We start from the raw sequence: 20,220 nt of genomic DNA on the forward strand, positions 1-20,220 counted from the left end.
GATTTCCTAAACTTTGTTTCTGCTTACTTTTCCCCCATGTAGACATTTATAAATTTCAGCTCTCTCTCCTCTGTTCTGCTCAATCCATTACTAGTCATCCATCTAGTAATACTCTGTTTTTCAAAATTTTGTTGACTTTGCCTCTCCCTGTCACTTTTTTTTCTAGTGGGTTTATAACTTTTACAAACAAAAAATATTCCTGAGATTGTTTTTCCATAATAATTATCTAAATAAAAGGTTAATCTTGTATATAATTTCTTTTTTTTTTTTTTTTTTTTTTTTGAGACGGAGTCTGGCTCTGTCGCCCAGGCTGGAGTACAGTGGCCGGATCTCAGCTCACTGCAAGCTCCGCCTCCCGGGTTCACGCCATTCTCCTGCCTTGAGCCACCGCGCCCGGCCTTGTATATAATTTCTGTGATAATATTTTCCTTCTCATTATCTCCATATGTTCTATTAAAAAAAATTTTACCCTGTAATTCCCCTTGGCTTGGGGGACTTTTTATGTTTCTGATTGAAGTAAAGATGGAAACTAATACTGGTTAAATGCCAACTATTTATTGTACTTTGAGAGCTTTACATGTACCAACTGGATAGATGAGGTAGGAAAGATATTCTTCACATCTCTGTTAGGTAGCTGATAGACCCATTTTAGTAAGAAAATGTATTAACTTAGTCACTTTCCAGAGGTCATACCTGTAGTAAATACAGGCTTTTAATCTAGTATTCAAAAAGGATACTGTAGTCCTTTTTCTACTTTACATACAGTTTTATGAGTCTGTGTGTGTGAAAATTTTCAAACATGAAAGTAGGGAGATATACAACACTGAGAGTGAACGCTAATGTAAACTGGAGTTGGGGTAATTTTGATATGTTGATATAGGTTCATCAATTGTAAAAAATGTACAGCTCTAGTGGGGAATGTTGATAGTGTGGGAGGCCAAGTATGTGTGGGGGTAGCGGGTATATGGGAAGTCTCTATATCTTCCTTTCAGTTTTGCTGTGAACCTACAACTGCTCTAAAAAAAATTAAGCCTATCATTATGTTGGCCAGGCTAGTCTCAAACTCCTAACTTCAAATGATCCTCCAGCCTCGCCTCCCAAAGGATTACATGCTAGGATTACAAGCATAAGCCACCGCTCCCAGCTGGTCATCACACTTTCGCAGAGGTGCCTTCACCACTCGCCCCATCTAAGGTTGTTATCTTCTGTCCTGAACCCTACTCACTTCCCTCATAGCACCTTCTACTGTTTCTAAATATTTGTTTGTTTACTTGTTTATGGTCCGAATCTCCCAGTAGGCTCCAGCTTCGTAAGAGCAGATACCACATCTCATTTGTTCACCTAGTGCTGGAACATACTAGAAAAGTGAATAAATATATTCATTTTGCTGTTATTTTTTGAGACAGGGTCTCACACCCATTGCCCAGGCTGGAGTGCAGTGGCAGGATCAGCCTTGACTTCCCATGCTCAGGTGATTCTCCTGTCTCAGCCTCCCAAGTTGCTGGAGCCATACCCGCGCGCCAGGACACCTGGCTAGTTTTTTGTATTTTTAGCAGAGATGGGGTTTCCACCATGTTGACCAGGCTAGTCTTGATCTCCTGAACTCAAGCAATCCTCCCTCCTTGGCCTTTCAAAGTGCAGGGATTACAGGTGTACACCACCATACCTGGCCAATAAGTATATTCTTAATCGGGAAAAAAAAGTAGGGTGAGAATAGTCTTATAACCCACCACATAATTGTCAGCCATTTATCAGCATTTTGCCAATTTTTTGTTTCATATATTTCACCGTTTTTTAACCTGTATTCTTCCATATACGTAGCTGATATATAAAAGGACTTTAAAAAAATCACAGTGCCATTGTTATTCCTAACAAAATTAAGTAATCCCTTAATATAATCGTTTTTTTTTTTTTTTTTTTTTCTGGAGACACAGTCTCACTCTGTTGCCCAGGCTGGAGTGCAGTGGCAAGGTCTCCGCTCAGTGTAGAATCCACTTCCCGGGTTCAAGCAATTCTTGAGCCTCAGTCTCCTGAATACCTTGGATTACAGGCACATGCCACCATGCCTGGCTCATTTTTGTATTTTTAGTAGAGATGGGGTTTCGCCATGTTGGTCAGGCTGGTCTGTAACTCTTGACCTCAAGTGATCCACCTGCCTTGGCCTCCTGAAATGTTGGTATTACAGGCGGTGAGCCGCTGAGCCCGTCCACTTAATAAAATCTAAAACTGAGTTCATATTCAGATTTTTCTGGTTGTCTCAAAAATATATTTTTACATTTGGTTCGATGAAACAGTATCCAAATAGGGCCAACACATAGTATTTGGTAGTTATGTCTTTTAAGTCTCTTTTAATCTGTAATAGTCCTCCTCTCCTCTTTTTTCATGCCATTTTTGTGTTGAAAAACCTAGGTTCTTTATTCTATAGAATGTCCCACATTCTAGACTTGGCTGATAGCTTCTTTGTGGTTTCATACTTTCCTACTATCCCCCATGTTTCCGGTTAACTGGGAGTTAGAGCTAGAGGTTTAATTAGATTCAGGTTTATTTACATCCTTGTTTTTGCAAGAACACTCCTTAGTTGGTACATGTAGTTTTTGTTTCATCAGGAGGCAAATAATATCTCTGATCTCTTACTTTTGGTGATGCTAAGTGGGTATGAGTGTTATCAGCTTGCAAGTTCCCCATCCACATAAATCCTAATGATTTTAGCGCCTATTTGTGACCATTATCTAGATCCATTATTTCATTAGGTGTTGCACATTGGTGATCTTTCAAATTACGTCATTTCTTCCACATTTACTAGCTGTAATTCTTCTATAACAAAGTACTTTTCTCTGTTTGGTTACCTGAAGTAAGGAAAGATAATGTTAACTATTGATTTTCCCCCTTTGTCAGTTTTCAGAGTAATGAGTTGATGCCCTAGCAACTTTCATTGGTGATCAGTGAAAGGTTTTTTAAGAGTCATTATGAACTAAGGGCTATTTATATATTTGATGTATTTTGGTGAATTATAGTTATTACTCATTTTGATGCTCAAATTGACCCATTAGTGTCCCTATTAGTCTTTGATAACTTCTTTGGTTTCAGACACTGGATATCCCAGGGTCATTTTGTACAAATCCTTCTCCAGACTAGAATCAGTCATTTCTCTGAAAAGGTGTTCTGTTGTGTGTGTTTAGGAAATAGTGTTTAGAAAAAACAAACAGTTATTAGGGGTTTGTTACTGTTGGGTTGTTGTTATTCTGGGCATTTTCAGTGACAGAGCTAGGATATACCTTTTTTTAGGAAGAGAAAAACATAAGTTCATATCCATGTTTATAATTGAAGTGTAAGGACTTTTTTTTTCTTTAACTTGGCTACTGTGATTTTTTTCCCCAGATTTTAAAAATAAGCTTCATTTAAAAAAAACAAGTAACGTGCCCTATTGGAAACTGAAAAACACAAGAAATGAGGAACAAAGTCATCCACAATCATAAGCAGTTTGACATGCCCTTTTAGGTCTTGTGTGTGTATATATACATGACATCCAATTTTATGTGATTGAGATCATATAGTATGTATCATGCTTTTTCACATATCATGAACTGTTAGTTGAGAACCCCAAAGCTACCTTCTGCCCTTCAGCTGCCAACCTATTGAATAAGTCCTGATATACACTACCTAGGTGGTTTAACAGTTCTATGTTCAAGATGCATCTTTTCTATCAATTATACCAAGATATTTACAAATTGGCTAACTCACTAGCTCTGCTTTTTATCATACATTGTCACCTCAGGACATCTATAAAGCTTAGATGTTGCAAAATAAAGATTGAACTTTGTTCACAGTCAACAGATGCTTTACCAAAAATGCACATAGAGACCTATGATTAATATCTAAAACCTGTCCTCTGGGTATAGAGACACTGGCAAAGAGCCTCACTCTTCACCCCTTTTCCCTCTTCTATCATTTCAGTGACTAAGTGCAGTACTGTATCTAGCTCTAAGAGGTAGGTTAACAAATACCACTCCCAGAAGACAGGTCTTCCTAAAAAAGGGATGTTTAAAAATGGATTATTTTACTGCCTTTACTTTTAACATACTTTGAGCATTAGGAGTTTTGTATACTTTAAACACAACAGTATTAACTAAATTACATATATAGAACAATGGTTAGACGATCTGAACTAATGTAACTCAACAGACACAGAAGTCTTCTCTCTGTATACTTCCTCCTCCTCACCCCCCTCCACCCCACCCAGTGAACAGTTAGCATATTCTCCAAGACTTCAGGTTTAACAATTTCATTCCCAAAATGCAAACGCTCCTGTGAAATAACAAAAAAAAAACTTCGTGTTACTTTAGCTGTCATTAGCTACTCTGATTTTAAACTTATATGCTCTTGAAACCATAGTAACAAAAAGTACTTTTTTGCTTGCTGCTTGTTACACAAATCACAGTCTCTGAATAGCAGCACTAATGACCGAATATACTTTTCTTTCTTGTGATTCTTTTTGTACTTAGTACCAAGAAGGTACTCCCAATAAGGAAGTAAGTGGAAATGCTGTGTGAGATATATGCTTAGTTTTTTCGTTTATCCTTTCATTGTTTCTTTTTATTAAAATACACATACTAATGTATTTTTAAAATTATATTTCTCATAATACACATTTGATGATCTTATGTTTAATTATTTTAAAATAATATGGGTATATTTTTAAACTCTCTTTCTTACAGGAAAGTTAGCATACTATAAACACTGTTCTGCCCTGCTTTTTCTCTTAATGATATATTCTGGAGCTCACTGTTTATCAGCATGTAACTTCACTCCCTTAGACAGCTGCATGGTAATACATTGTGTGAATTACAGTGATTTATTCAACTAACTCCATATTAATTCAGTCTTCTCTTTAAATCGTAAGGAAACACTTTTGTGTGGCACAATCTGGTGTGAGAATTTAATATGATTGAAAATTTAAAAATATTGAAATCACTTTCTCAGTTGTGTCCTTAAAGTAATTAAGAGTGAATCAAAGTTTTTGTGAAATGAATTTTACTCACTCAGGCATTCCAGTTTACTTTTAAACTTAGTCATTTTTGTTGGAAATAATTTAAATTTATTAAAGACTTTATACAATTTAATCATTTTCTTTTTGCCATACTAGGGGATGTCTACATTATTGAATTCAATTCTGATATTCTGTGCTTTTTAGTTTTTCTGTGAATTCCTTGAATGTCAAGTATTTGTCATGGTTGCAGTATGATATTCCTAAATTAATGCAACTCTTGTATGAAGGTTTTTATCTCTGCTTTTTTCAGGGCTTTGAGGTTATGTACAGGAAAGTCAGTTACAAAACACCTGATGTTAACATGAACGATGTTATACTCTAGTTTGTTAGACTAAAAATGAACTGTTTAAATTGAGAAACCTGCATTTTTGTCTTTATCTAACTTTTTGCTGTGGCATTTTAAAAATAATATATAGGTATGACTGTTTGCTTGTTAATCGTAATATTTTATTGAATCAGATGTTCTGCCTTATTCAATACGGGTCTTGTTGGAAGCTGCTGTACGAAATTGTGATGGCTTTTTAATGAAGAAGGAAGATGTTATGAACATTTTAGACTGGAAAACCAAACAAAGCAATGTTGAAGTGCCCTTTTTCCCTGCCCGTGTTCTTCTTCAAGATTTTACGTAAGTAATGGGTTTATTTTTCATAAATGAACTCTTAGAGTGTGTTTCCTTTTTAAAATTGAGACTCTTGGCTGGGTGTGGTTGTTGACACCTGTAATCCCAGCACTTTGGGAGGCCAAGGCAGGAAGATCACTTGAACCCAGGAGTTTGCAATCAGTGTGGGTAACATAGTGAGACCCTGTCTATACAAAAAAAAAATTTAAAAATTAGCTGAATATAGTGGTGCATGCCTGTAGTCCTAGCTACTCTGGAAACTAAGGCGAAAGGATTAGTTGAGCCCAGGAGGTTGAGGCTGCAGTGAGCTGTGATCCCACCACTGCACTCCAGCCTGGGTGACAGTGAAAGACCCTGTCTCTAAAAATAGAAAAAAAAAAAAAATTCAGACTCCCTGATGGATGGCTCTGTTTTTTTGTTTTGTTTTGTTTTTTTAATTTTAAGGTTAGTTTATAAACTTAAAAATTTTGCCCTTTCTAAACTGAAGCAATTCATTAAAAATTAGGCACCTGTTTTGTATACCATTTATTCAAAAACTGCTTTTGCTTAACTACCTTCTTATGATCTCTATGTAACCAATAGGTTTCTCAAACTTAACATATTGAAAACTTGATTTTATTTTGAGGTAGAGCCTCACTCTGTCACCTAGGCCAGAGTGCAGTAATGCAGTCATAGTTCACTGCAGCCTCAACCTCCTGGGCTCAAGCGATCCTCCTGCCTCTGCCTCCCAAAGCTCTGGGATTACAGGCATGAGCCACTATACCCAGCCATCAAAACTTGATTTTTTGATTGTCTGTCTCAACTCACCTATTTCTTTCTAAGTCTTTTCTGTTATAGTAAATGTCACCATACGCTCCCATTTGTTTAGGCTTCAAATCTAGGAGTTAGCCTTGATTTTTCTCTTTCTTTAATACCCTCTAACCAGTCTATCAGCAAGCTCTGTCAGTGCTACCTTTGAAATATATCTTGTGTCCAATTATTTCTTTCCACCTCTATCACTGTCATTGTGGTTCTAGTCCCATTCTCTCTTAACCTGGACTATAACTGCAATAGTCTCTTAACTGGTATCCTTGCTGTCACACTTGGAATCAATAGTCTGTTCTTTACACAGAAGATGGAGTGACTTGGTTACAAATGTTAATCAAGTCATATTATCCCTCCATATACCAGCTGGCTTCCATCACACTTAAAACAAAATCCAGAGCCTTTACCATACTCTGAAAGATTTTGCCTGATCTGGGTGTCCAGGGATTATTTATTGGAAGAGTTAACCTTGAGCTGAGTTTTGAAAGAGGCATAGGGGTTAGCTAGAACATCCTCTTCACCCACCCACTCAAATCTGGTTTGTGTGCCACAGCTCTTTGTAACCTATGTATGCTGCCATTACAGTACTTGCGATACATAGCCGCATAAGAAATAAATGGTATTTCTTACACCATTTATTCAGAAACTGCTTTTGCTTAACTACCTGCTTATGATTTCCACATAGCCAATAGGTTTCTCAAACTTAAAATATTGAAAACTTGATCTTATTTTGAGATACAGTCAACACTCTGTCACCTAGGCTGGAGTGCAGTGACGTGATCATAGTTCACTACAGCATCGACCTCCTGGCCTCAAGCTGTTAATTTATGCAGCTATTATAGTACTTACGATACTATTCTGTAATCATTATCTTCCCTAAAGTTTTTTTGAGAGCCAGAACTATGTCTGACTTGGCCTTGTACCATTGGTATCTAGCACACTGAAGGCATTTGATAATGCTTGTTATATATTTGGCTGGATAGATGGGTGGATGAATGTAAAATGGCAAAAGCTACTGTGGATAGCTTTGGGGTAACATGAAGGCACTAGGCAGAAGGGGGTGGAACTAGGAAAAGGGGAGGGTGCATCAAAAAAATACATGGCGAAAGAGAGTTTCACAGGCAGTTTCCTTGAAGTTCACTTATGCCTCCAAAAATTCTCTCTTATTATTTTTGGCACATTTGCCCAAGTAATTCAGTCCTTAGATAATGTTTAATGTTAATTCCCATTAAACCAGGATACTCCTAAATTTAGATAATAACTACATTATGAAAAATGAATGTAAACTAGACAGGGATACTTTTAAAATGTGAAAATGAAAAAGTTTATATTGATCATGTATTAAGCATGTATAAAAAACAATTTGGACTATAATTTGACCATTCTTTATTTTTTAGTGGAATACCGGCAATGGTGGATTTTGCTGCTATGAGGGAGGCAGTGAAAACTCTTGGAGGTGATCCTAAGAAAGTCCATCCTGCTTGTCCAACAGATCTTACAGTTGACCATTCTTTACAAATTGACTTCAGTAAATGGTACGTCAATACAGATATTTATAGACAGCCATGCAAGTTAACTGACTGGAAATGTGTCGTGTAGAGGAAAAGGAATAGAGATAATTTATGGCAGAGAAAAGTATGCTAAATTTAGTATTGGCTAGTATATAAAAGCTAAAACTGGTGAAAAGTTTGGAATGGTGGGTTTTTTTGGAATTAGTCTGAGTGTAAAGTTATTTTCATATTTGTGTATTTCTGCTGACATTTTTGGTAGAAATGTATACGCCTAGGACCTGCCTTTTGGAGTGAACCTCTGAATTCAGTCTTTGTTTCCTTTTTGTTTTTTAACCTACTTGTCTTTCAGAAAGAAACGAAAGATGTGAGCCATGAATGGTTTTAATTATTTGGTGATTAAAAACATTGAACTCACTAAAGCTCTATTTTCCTTCCACTGAAATAAGTATCTTGTATTTATAAGGCCCCTTTGATTAAGACCAAACTAGAGAAGACGTATTTCTGTTGCCATAAATTAACTTTTTTAAAACATTCCCTGGAGTAGTGGAATAAGACTGTAATTTATTATAGCCCATGAGAGAGATTTTGCCCTCGAGATAAACTGTAGCTCTAAATTTCTTTTAAGTTGTTAGGGGGAAACAATCTGTTTCAGTACTTGCTAAAAGTTATGTGAGTTAGTAGAGTATATGAAAGTGATTTTACTGGACTCTTAGAATTATGTTTTCATTTCTGTAAATTTAAATGACCTGTTTTATATATATACACACATATATATATAATCTGAGATTTGCCTTTGAAACCTGAGTTAAATGATACAGTAGCCTTCAAACATCATTCAGTTACTTCTAGATAGCGTTGCTAGTGTGCATTTTTTTTAAGAGCTAATTTTTGTCCCTTTTAAATGGCTTTATTTTGTTTTCTTTTTGGAATGACAGTGCAATACAGAATGCACCAAACCCTGGAGGTGGTGACCTGCAGAAAGCAGGAAAGCTTTCTCCACTTAAAGTGCAGCCTAAGAAGCTTCCCTGCAGAGGCCAGACTACCTGCCGAGGATCTTGTGATTCTGGAGAACTAGGCCGAAACTCAGGAACATTTTCTTCACAGATTGAGAATACACCCATCCTGTGTCCTTTTCATTTGCAACCAGTGCCTGAGTATGAGATTGTTTTTCTTAGTGTTTATTAATACCAGGTTATTTTCTTAAGTTTTTCTTAGTGTTTATTAATACCAGGTTATTTTCCAGTTAAGAAAATCAAATTTATTCTCATTCCCACCCAATTACTATGTTGTATTGTAACTAATATGTTACCTTCACACTTAAGTACTGGATTGAATTTTTATATGTATTTCCTGTTATACTAAAAGAAGTAAATTTAGTGAAAATGGTGAACTCTAAGTACCATTCTCTGTTACCATTACTAAGAAAACAAACCTTTCTTAAGATTTATCTGTAAATATAATTTATCTTTTTGACGATTGTAAGCAGAAAATGGGGTCTCATTTTAAACTAAAATTTTTACTTTAGTACATTTGTACCATTCGTATACTCATTATAATGTCATTCATATTTCTTATGTTAATTCCCTGTATATATTTTTAGCATTTTTTTCCTACTAGGGGGTTTCTTATCTTTTCCTATTGCATTAAGTGCTCTATGTTGGCTGGGCATGGTGGCTCACAACTATAATCCTGGCACTTTGGGAAGCCAGAGCAGGTGGATGACTTGAGCTCAGGAGTTTGAGACTATCCTGGGCTGCATGGTGAAACCCTGTCTCTACAAAAAATTACCTGGGTGTGGTGTCGTGCCCCTGTGGTCCCAGCTACTCAGGAGGCTGAGGCAGGAGAATCTCTTGAACCCAGGAGGTGGAGATTGCAGTGAGCCAGGATCACGCCACTGCACTCCAGCCTGGGCATGACAGAATGAGACTCTCTCAAAAAAAAAAAAAAAAAAAAAAAAAAAAACCCTATGTTAACAATAAAATTTTTATTTTTTATGTTTCAAATCTAGTAAGTTCTTTTAAATAAATGATTTCCTATATGGTAACATGGAAAGTAGTAAATATGCCTACAAAATAATTCTATTCCTAGGATTTGGCTTCATTTCCTAATAGGTAATTTTTTTAAATAAGAAAAAGAGTTCTATGGCCAAGTGAGGTGGCGCATGCCTGGAATTCCAGCACTTTGGGAGGCCGAGGCAGGCAGATCACCTGAGGTGAGGAGTTCGAGACCAGCCTGGCAAACATGACGAAACCCCATCTCTACTAAAAATACAAAATTAGCCAGGCATGGTGGCAGGTACCTGCAATCCCAGATACTCTGGTGGCTGAGGCACGAGAATCGCTTATACCAGGAGGCAGAGATCACAGTGAGCCGAGATCATGCCACTGGGTGACAGAGCAAGACTCTGTCTCGGGGCGGGGGGAAGGAGTCCTACGACTTTTTAAAATATATACTATAAAGTTTCCAAACTTTTAAAATTTATTTATTTATTTTTAGAGACAGGGTCTGACTGTGTTGCCTTTGCTGGTCTCAAACTCTTAGGCTCAAGCGATCTTCCTGCCTTGACCTTCCAAAGTGGGTTTTTTTGTTTTGTTTTGAAACAGTCTTATTCTATTGCCTGGGCTGAAGTGCGGTGGCATAAGCATGGTTCACCGCAGTCTTGACCTCGTGGACTCAGGTGATCCTCCCGCCTCAGCTTCCCAAGTAGCTGGAACTTCAGGCACGCACCACCATGCCTGGCTAATTTTTTCTGTAGACAAGGGGTGTTACTGTGTTGCCCGGACTGGTCTCGAACTCCTGGTCTCAAGTGATCCTTCTACCTTGGCTGTCCAAAGTGCTGGGATTATAAGCATGAGCCACTGTGCCCAGCCATATTTTTATTTTTAAGAGAGTTATGTGAATTGTTCTTGTCTTAGTTTAAATAATTCATGTAAAATATAACAATTTATCCCATTGTGAGTAAACGGTCTTTTTTTTTTTTTTGAGATGGGGGGGTCTCTGTCACCCAGGCTGGGGTGCAGTGTCACCATCTATAGTCCACTGCAGCCTCCAACTCCTGGGCTTAAGTGATCCTCCTGCCTAAGCCTCCAGAGTAGCTGGGACTACAGGCACACACTACCAGGCCTGACTAATTTTATCTACCTTTTTTGGGGGTAGAGATGGAGTCTCACTATGCTGCCCAGGCTGGTCTTGAACTTTGCTCATGCAGTCATCCCACCTTGGCCTCCCAAAGTGCTGAGACTGCAGGTATGTGGCACTCCACCTGGCCTTGTTTTTTTAATTTAGTAAAAAATACTTACACTTTAGGTTTTAAAAAGTTTAACACATTTAAGATTTAGAGTAGCTAAGAGTAACGTCCATTCATTTATCCTAAGTACCAAATAATACGTTAATTCCTTTGTTCCTGACCGGATCTTCCAAATTCTGCCTAGTTCTAAAATTTTAGGCTTAAGATTTTTATAAAGCCACAGGTTATAGTGACCTCGTATGCTCTTCCTTTCTAAGGATTCAGTATAATCTGTGAGTCTTTTGCCATCAAATTTTGACAGTTTTATGTAATCGCTTTCTTGTTCCTGTTGCCTAGTTGTCCTGGTTGTTAGGAACATGTTGACTTTTGAGATTAACACCTCTTATACAGAAATTAATTTCCTGAAAAGGCAGATTTATTGATTCAAAATCATTGATTTCTTTAGTTTTTGTTTCTTTTTATAACTGGCACATCGTAAATGCTTAGTGCTATATTTTTGTTTCTAAAAATCCAATCTTCTGTAACATTTCCCCATAATTTTGACTCTGAATTACAAAGCATTAAGATAGATTTTATTGTAGTTCCTGGCTATGTGATAATAGTGACTCATTGGTATCCTTTAATATGTCAATGAAGTATTAATTACAGACTTAAAAAGTTGAGTAGAAAGATGAGAGCATAACCTTTGGCACTTCAAATTACCCCATATTTGAAGTCAGGTTGTGAGCCAATAAATGTTTATATGGCACTTTGTAGCCATAAGTGCTGTTGAAAGGTAAAATAATTGGAGTGGCTCAGAAAGCTCTGTTCCCTGAGGCCCTGAAAAAATCTCACTAAGATATGCTTGGCTTCAAAAGATGACTCAACTATGAATTATTAAAGTAATCTTTGTTTAAAAAAAAAAAAGTTTTGCGGGTGTGGTGGCTTACGCCTGTAATCCCAGCACTTTGGGAGGCTGAGGGGGGTAGATCGATCACCTGAGGTCGAGAGTTTGAGACCAGCCTAACCAACATGGAGAGACCCCATCTCTACTAAAAATACAAAATTAGCTGGGTGTGGTAGCACATACCTGTAATCCCAGCTACTCAGGGGGCTGAGGTAGGAGAATCGCTTGAACCCAGTGGGGCAGAGGTTGCGGTGAGCCGAGATCACACCATTGCACTCCCACTCCAGCCTGGGCAACAAGTGAAACTCCGTCTCAAAAAAAGTTGACTATTAAACAACTGTAATTATCTGGACTAATAATCTGGTCCCTGGAGGACATGTGTAATCTAAGTTATATTGATAGTCTAGTGAACACCCAGTCACCAGCTGGCAGGTAAAAGAACCAGCTTAAAGCTGTTTGAAATAATTTTTTAAAATACCTATTAGATAAAAATAATTTTCTAAAAATGGTACTATGTTACTGCATAGAGGTCAATTATTTTTGTCTCTTAAATCATATAAACTATATAATCCATGTAAAGTGAACTGCTACTTATACATAAAGTAGAGCCTTCTTTTGGTATGAGATGAATGAAATATTTTTGCAAAAAGCTGTTTTTAAACTATAAAATGATGTTGAGATATTGTTCATCAATGCCGCATAGCAATAATTAGCACCCATCTCCTAGTTTAACAGGCACAAGAGCCAGGTGGGGAGGAAAGTACATGCTTGTCGAAGCTACTACCTTCCTCTTTTGTTGAAGTGGATAACCCAACAGTGTATTTTTATTATCACTTTAGGTACAGGTTTGGACATTGGTGTAATGTGGCTTTCTTACACTCCGTAAAGTACAACTCATTTTTGTAGTTTTCTAGTGTGTTATTTTAAAGCAGAACTTTGTTGAAAAAGAATAATTCTGAGAAACCTAATAAATAGTTCTTCCAAAGATTTTAATAATATATTTGTGTGTGTGTATATATATATATATGCCTAAGAATGATGACTTAGAAAGAAACAAGGCAAGTATTTTTTGTAATACATACATTTAATGCCAGCTCTTCTTCCTTTTAGACCTGAAACAGTGTTAAAAAATCAAGAAGTAGAATTCGGCAGAAATCGAGAGAGGCTTCAGTTTTTTAAGGTATAAATGATTCAGGGAAATTTTTGTATTGTAATATATAAACTAATGATAGGTACAATTTTTATATCTTTAGTTGTTTTTTGTTTGTTTGTTTGTTTGGTGGGGGGTGGGTGGGGAGACAGAATCTCGCTATTACCCAGGCTGGAGTCCAGTGGTGTGATCTCAGCTTACTGCAGCCTCCACCTCCCAGGTTCGAGCAATTCTCCTGCCTCAGCCTCCCGAGTAGCTGGGATTAGAGGCGCACACCACCACGCCTGGCTAATTTTTGTATTTTTAGTAGAGTTTGGTTTTCACCATGTTGGCCAGGCTGGTCTTGAACCTCTGGCCTCAGGTAATCCGCCTGCCTCGGCCTCCCAAAGTGCTGGGACTACAGGCATGAGCCACTGTGCCTGGCCTATTTATTATTTTATTATTTATTTATTTATTTATTTTTATTTTTGAGGAAGAGTCATGCTCTTGCCCAGACAAGAGTGCAGTGGTGTGATCTTGGCTCACTGCAACCTCCGCCTCCTGGGTTCAAGCGATTCTCATGCCTCAGCCTCCTGAGTAGCTGGGATTACAGGTGTGCACCACTGCCTGGCTAATTTTTGTATTTTTAGTAGAGACGGGGTTTTGCCATGTTGGCCAAGCTGGTCTTGAGCTCTTGGCCTCAAGCAATCTGCCCACCTCAGCCTCCCAAAGTGCTGCGGTTACAGACATGAGCCACTCTGCCCAGCCACTTTAGTAGTTTCTAAAGGCATTGTAGTAGTAGAACGCTTTTGTGCCTCAAATGAAATCTTATTGGAAACCCCATTGTGTAAAGAAAGATGAAAACAGTGGCTCTAGTTTAGGAGAGAGAGCTTGGAGGGAGCCTTGTACACTGAGCCTTTCTTTCTTCCCATTCCTGAGAATCTTTGGAACACAGTTGAATACTGTCATTTGTCTGGACTTTTTTAACATTTTTGTTTGACCTAAAGGGTGTCTTAATAAAAAATGTATTTAGGTTCAGTATCTGTATATTTGTTTTTAACTATGTGATAATGAACTTTGTATTTACCGTATTGAACATTAGTTAAAATATTTTTAGTGTTAATATTACACCTTGATTGTGAACACAGATTCATATACTAACATTTGTATTTCTTAAATTTAAACAAAATATAGTGGAGTTCAAGAGTTTTTAAGAATGTGGCAGTAATCCCTCCTGGAACTGGAATGGCTCATCAAGTAAACTTAGAATATTTATCAAGAGTGGTTTTTGAAGAAAAGGACCTCCTCTTCCCAGACAGTGTAGTCGGCACGGATTCACATATAACGATGGTGAATGGTTTAGGGATTCTGGGGTGGGGTAAGTAAATGACTAAATATATTTCATTTCTTTTGGGGTTAAGAATGTCAAGAACATTGTAAAAGAACATAAATTACTGAGTTTTTATAGCCTCTTTGAGGCTCCGTGTTTTTCATCTGTAATAGCAGCAGCAACAACAAAATATTAATCGAGAGTTTGTGATCAGTGTTGTAAAATAGGATTTATCAAAAGAAATTTACACAGTGCCTAGCACAGCACTACCATTTGTGAAGTAATTGAATGATGATGATATGTCTACAAAGGTTGCTTCTTTGTCTAAGGTATTTTGTGGCTTCTCCTGGTCTTCTTTATTAGTCCACATTTCTTGCCATTTTATACAAGGCCCTTCACAACCTCTGGTGTCCCTTTAGCCACTCACCAACACCCATCTTAGAGACTAGTCATTTCTTTACTTATATGGGCTGTCTCTTTTCTTTTTTTTTGTTTTGGAGACAGAATCTTGCTCTGTCACCCAGGTTGGAGTGCAGTGGCACAATCTTGGCTCACTGCAACCTCCACCTTCTGGGTTCAAGTGATTCTCATGCCTCAACCTTCCAAGTAGCTGGGACTACAGGCACATGCCACCACACCCAGCTAATTTTTGTATTTTTAGTAGAGATGGAGTTTTGCCGTGTTGGCCTGGCTGGTCTTGAACTCCTAGCCTTAAGTGATCCACCTACCTCGGCCTCCCAAAGTGCTGGAATTACAGGCGTGAGCCACTGAGCCCAGCTAACTGTGCTCTTTTATACCCCATGACTTTGCATAGGCTGTTTCTTCTGGCAGAATGCATTCTGCCGACCATGACTTTGTTGAAATGTGTCTACTGTTAACTCATCCAAGACTGGCCTCAGTTATCTTCTGAAAGCCTTAACTCCCTTGCCGAGTTCAGTGTACCTCACTTTGTAAACTTACTCTTTCACAGCGTGTTATAATTGTTGAATTTTTTGTCCTTTTTCATTAGACTGAACTTGTTGAGGTTGGCAGAGACTGGATTTTGTTTTTATCTGTATCTTGAATATAGTACAGTGCCTAGCATAATGAATACTTAAACTAGTATTTTAACTTGAATATACTTAAAACTAATACTTTGTCTTGAATATAAAGGTAAAATAATAGTTTTTTGACCATGCGCGTGGAGTCATTTCTTTTGGGAAGCCTTGGGTTCAGTGTCTACATTAATAGCAATATAGCAACTCTGTAAAGTACTGTGTAAGACAAGCTCATGAAACACCTAGAGACTCAGATGTTACAGAGATAAATTATCTTTAAATATACGGTGCTAATATACCTGTCTTTATTACATTAGGGGTTGGAGGCATTGAAACAGAAGCAGTTATGCTTGGTCTGCCAGTTTCTCTTACTTTACCAGAGGTGGTTGGATGTGAGTTAACTGGGTCATCAAACCCTTTTGTTACATCCATAGATGTTGTTCTTGGTATTACAAAGGTAAGTTAAAGTTGTGGTAGCTCTACAACTTAGTGAACATTATTTTTATAAAAATGGAAGAGCCCTATGAGAGCAGGGATTTGGGTTCATTACTGCATCCTCAGGTCTCTGACATTAGCCATGTCATCATAGTTACAGTAATAACAACAAATGTAGCATTTACTTTGTACTAATAAATACAAAGAAATTTGTTGTGTTCACTTATGTTAGCTCGTTTATTCCTTGTAACAAGTCTGTGAGATGGGTGCTATTACTATTCTCATTGTAACTCTGAGAAAACTAAGGTACAGTGTAGGGTTTAGTGACTTACCAAAGGGTCGAAGGGCTGAGTAGTAAGGGGTAGAACAAAGATTCCAGGCAGTCAGATTCTTGAGTCCATTCTCTTAACCATTATGCCTTATTAGTGCCTTGTTGCCTTAATGAACACTTGCTGACTACATGATTTTTTTTCATTTTTCTACGTGAATTTTTAAAAAATGTTTAGCAAAAGTTAATTGTATCTTCTTTAAATTATTTGCCCATTAGAAACTGTCGCTCTACTAAGTAATGCTTTCAAAAACATGGACTGTAGAAATGTGATATATCATTTTTCTGTTGCCGTTTTAACATTTCTCTGGATTATGTAAAAACCTTTTCTCTGAATTTCTAAAATACTGGCTGCAGAACTTCAATATGTATACTGAGCTTCTTAAGCGTATTAATACACAGACTCACGGATTTCCTAGTGAATAATAATTTGTAACTCTTCTTCCTAAATGTCTGGCTTTTACTAACTTTATTTTAATGATTAAGTCCTATTTTGTTAAACGATTGTACCTGGAAAATGTTCCACATGTAATTCCAATTTGGATCCCAATCTCAGCATTTTTGGTTAGATGATTGGCACAAAGGCTTTCAGGAGTATCAGTCTCAGCATTTTTGCTTAGATTATTGATATGAAGGCTTTCCGGATGCTCCAGCTTAAGGAAATGATAATGCCTCCCTCCCAGCATTTGGTCTTGATCCTTCTTCCCTAATTAGAAAAGAATTTGGCATCTTAGAGAAATTATTGATTCAATGTATGGTACCAAAAGATCAAGAAGTCAATTGGGAATTGCAGGATTATTTCTAAAGGAAAAGGAATATCCCATTATGTTTTTACAGAAATCAATTCTTTTCTTTAGACATCCTGAAAATTAATGCAACTTTTTAGCCTTCTCTGGCTGTTTTTTCCTGACAATATTACTATGTGTGTTTTGACATTTTAATTTATTGTTAAAAAATTAAACTATTAAGTATGTTTACATTTATTGAATATATTATTACTTCTTTTTTGAGACCCTGTTCCATTTATGATCCTTACAGGAGTAATCCTGTGTTGTTTTTTTGATGAGAGCAGCTTTTGGTTTGTAATATCTAATCTGTATTTCTCTCATCCTAAAAAATATAACCATACATGAGGAAACATCTTTACACTTAGAGTTTGAGTTTCTGTATCTATAAAAAAGGGTTTGGATTAAGTGATCCCTGGCACTTATAAAATGTTAGGGCTTAATATTATTCATAGATCGAGGATAGTTTCATTCTTAGTCACCTCCTTAGTCACTCGTATACCAATCTGAGACCATTTTACAATTTAGAAAAGACGAATAACTGGTTGGGTTACTTGAGAGTATAATAACCAAGAAAAATAATTTTAGAAGGAATTAAGTTTGAAACCACATGTTAACAAATTCTACCAAAGTGGGATTTGCCTGTGATTAAAGATGCTGTAAACACTTTGGCCAGTAATTACAATTTGAAAAATTTTTATAGTCAGTATATAATTTTTTATTTAAATATACAGTTTCATCAGTCTATTAGTATTTCATTAAGTCTAAGATGCCATCAGTGGTTAACAAACACCACTGTTTTATGCACTGCTAAGAAAGAACAAGGGGCTATATGCAGTGGTTCACACCTGTAATCCCAGCAGTTTGGGATGCCAAGGCAGGAGCATCACTTGCGGCCAGGAGTTCAAGACTAGCCTGGTCAACACTGTAAGACCCTGTCTCTACAAAAAAAAAAAATTTTTTTTAAATTTGCTGGGTGGCCAGGGGCGGTGGCTCAAGCCTGTAATCTCAGCACTTTGGGAGGCCGAGACAGGCAGATCACGAGGTCAGGAGATCGAGACCATCCTGGCTAACACAGTGAAACCCCGTCTCTACTAAAAAATACAAAAAAACTAGCCGGGCAAGGTGGCGAGTGCCTGTGGTCCCAGCTACTCGGGAGGCTGAGGCAGGAGAATGGCGTGAACCCGGGAGGCGGAGCTTGCAGTGAGCCGAGATCTGGCCACTGCACTCCAGTCTGGGCGGCAGAGTGAGACTCCGTCTCAAAAAAAAAAAAAAAAAAATTAGCTGGATGTGGTGGCACATGCCTGTAGTTCCCAGCTGCTCGGGAGGCTAAGATGGAAGGGTTGCTAGAGCTGGAGTGTTGGAAGCTGCAGTGAGCTGTGATCACACCACTGCACTCCAGCCTGGGCAACAGAGTGAGACCCTGTTTCTAAAAGAAAGAAAGAAAAGGGCTGCCAGCTAAACAGACACACTATTGAGTTGATGTGCCCTGATTTCAAAGACATGAAAATGCTAATTATAGCCACCTTGAGCTTTCAGGCCCCTTTCTACCCTGATTAACAGTGACATTGGACCAGTCTTCTCTTTACTCCTTATCTTAAAATACCCCCAAAACCAGAATGAGTTGATTCTTAAGGACAACGAAGGATCTCATTCCTTCACCATCACTAGTATTGATTAAAAATTATATTTTATAGTTTTCAAACAATCCTTGCTAATCTTGTCTTTGCAATTTTGTATGTGTTTCTGTGTATCCCTTTTATAGCACCTCAGGCAAGTAGGAGTGGCTGGAAAGTTTGTTGAGTTTTTTGGAAGTGGAGTTTCACAATTATCTATAGTTGATCGAACTACAATAGCAAACATGTGTCCGGAATATGGTGCTATCCTCAGCTTTTTCCCTGTTGACAATGTGACATTAAAACATTTAGAACATACAGGTAAGAAGATAAAAGATCATTAGAATAAGCATGTTACATTTCCAATGTGTTTGATAATATTTTATAAATGACTACCTTATACATGTTATTTAATATTCACAAAATTACATTATGTTGAAACAACAACTTCCAAGCAAACATCAGATGTCTTTAAAGAGTGTTGTGTCCTCAAACCCTAGTTCCCTGTGACGCATTGAAAACAATTTAAAGGAATTATTCAAACCATTGGTCCTGACTTGACTGTTTCCCCAAAATAATGGATACCTCCACCTCTACTTAGGGGTCAGAGATTGCAGTTTAATGGAAGTCAGCCTTAAACATATTTACAGCAGTCCTCTTCTACAACCAAGAGTAGAGGAGCTATCAGACAAAGGGGTTTGGGAACCAGTTTTCTATCTAAAGAAGAAGAAGCACAAAATTTTGCAAAAAACAACATAGGACCACAGGTTCCAAATTTTTTGTCACCTGATTAACTAGGAATTTTGGTCACTCTTCTATTGACTGTTTAGATTAAAGTAGAAAGTACCTATAAAACAAGATAATGTTGATATTTCATAAGGCTGCTCTTTAAAAAGTAAGATCTCTTTTTTTAATCTCTTTAATGAGGTAATCATTGCTGAGTTACTCATTTCTAAGCATAGATATATATTTGGAGGATATATTGTAGTAGTCTTCAGTGTGTGGGCAGATTATTATGTTAGTTAATCAGACAGCAAAATTGATAAATGGTTATATAGAATCCTGGAGGGAATGATCCCCCCAAAGGCAAAACTTCTGCATTTGAGTTGGTAGAACATTCAAAGTAGAAATGGTTAGAAGTGCCTCATTCCTTGCTTATTAATCTTGAGTTAAGATTTTAGTGATCCTGTGTAACAAATTATCCTAAAATTTAGTGGGTTGCACAAGCAGTAATTATTAGCTCATGGTTTCAGTGGGTCGGTAATTGAGACAGGGCACAGTGGGGACAGTTCATCTCTGTTTCATGTTTCGAGCCTCAACTGCAAGATTTGAAAGGCAGGGCCTGGAATCCTGAAGGCTTGTTCTGCTTGCATGTCTGACAGCAAATTACGAGCTGTCAGCTGAGGACTTAGGTAAGGCTGTCAGGCAAAACACCCTCATGTGGTT

The 20,220-nt window shown here is 37.5% G+C and overlaps 3 protein-coding genes across 4 annotated transcripts in view; 2 read left to right on the plus strand and 1 right to left on the minus strand.

The window, feature by feature from the left end:
• Positions 1–20,220, minus strand: part of SKIC8 (SKI8 subunit of superkiller complex) — a 421,718-nt gene that overhangs the window by 164,236 nt on the left and 237,262 nt on the right. The gene's annotated exons all lie outside the window — the stretch shown is intronic.
• The window catches only part of PSMA4 (proteasome 20S subunit alpha 4), a 231,304-nt gene that overhangs the window by 138,801 nt on the left and 72,283 nt on the right, over positions 1–20,220 (plus strand). The gene's annotated exons all lie outside the window — the stretch shown is intronic.
• The window catches only part of IREB2 (iron responsive element binding protein 2), a 63,311-nt gene that overhangs the window by 18,860 nt on the left and 24,231 nt on the right, over positions 1–20,220 (plus strand). For both annotated transcript variants that reach the window (XM_050799950.1, XM_050799952.1), the window contains exons 3-9: positions 5,507–5,672; positions 7,868–8,005; positions 8,917–9,135; positions 13,225–13,294; positions 14,438–14,621; positions 15,928–16,067; positions 18,924–19,095. In XM_050799950.1, coding sequence (XP_050655907.1) covers positions 5,507–5,672; positions 7,868–8,005; positions 8,917–9,135; positions 13,225–13,294; positions 14,438–14,621; positions 15,928–16,067; positions 18,924–19,095 — 1,089 coding nt within the window. The remainder of the gene's footprint in view (positions 1–5,506; positions 5,673–7,867; positions 8,006–8,916; positions 9,136–13,224; positions 13,295–14,437; positions 14,622–15,927; positions 16,068–18,923; positions 19,096–20,220) is intronic.

This window comes from Macaca thibetana, chromosome 7 (genome assembly GCF_024542745.1).
Source record: "Macaca thibetana thibetana isolate TM-01 chromosome 7, ASM2454274v1, whole genome shotgun sequence".
Lineage (NCBI taxonomy): Eukaryota > Metazoa > Chordata > Mammalia > Primates > Cercopithecidae > Macaca > Macaca thibetana.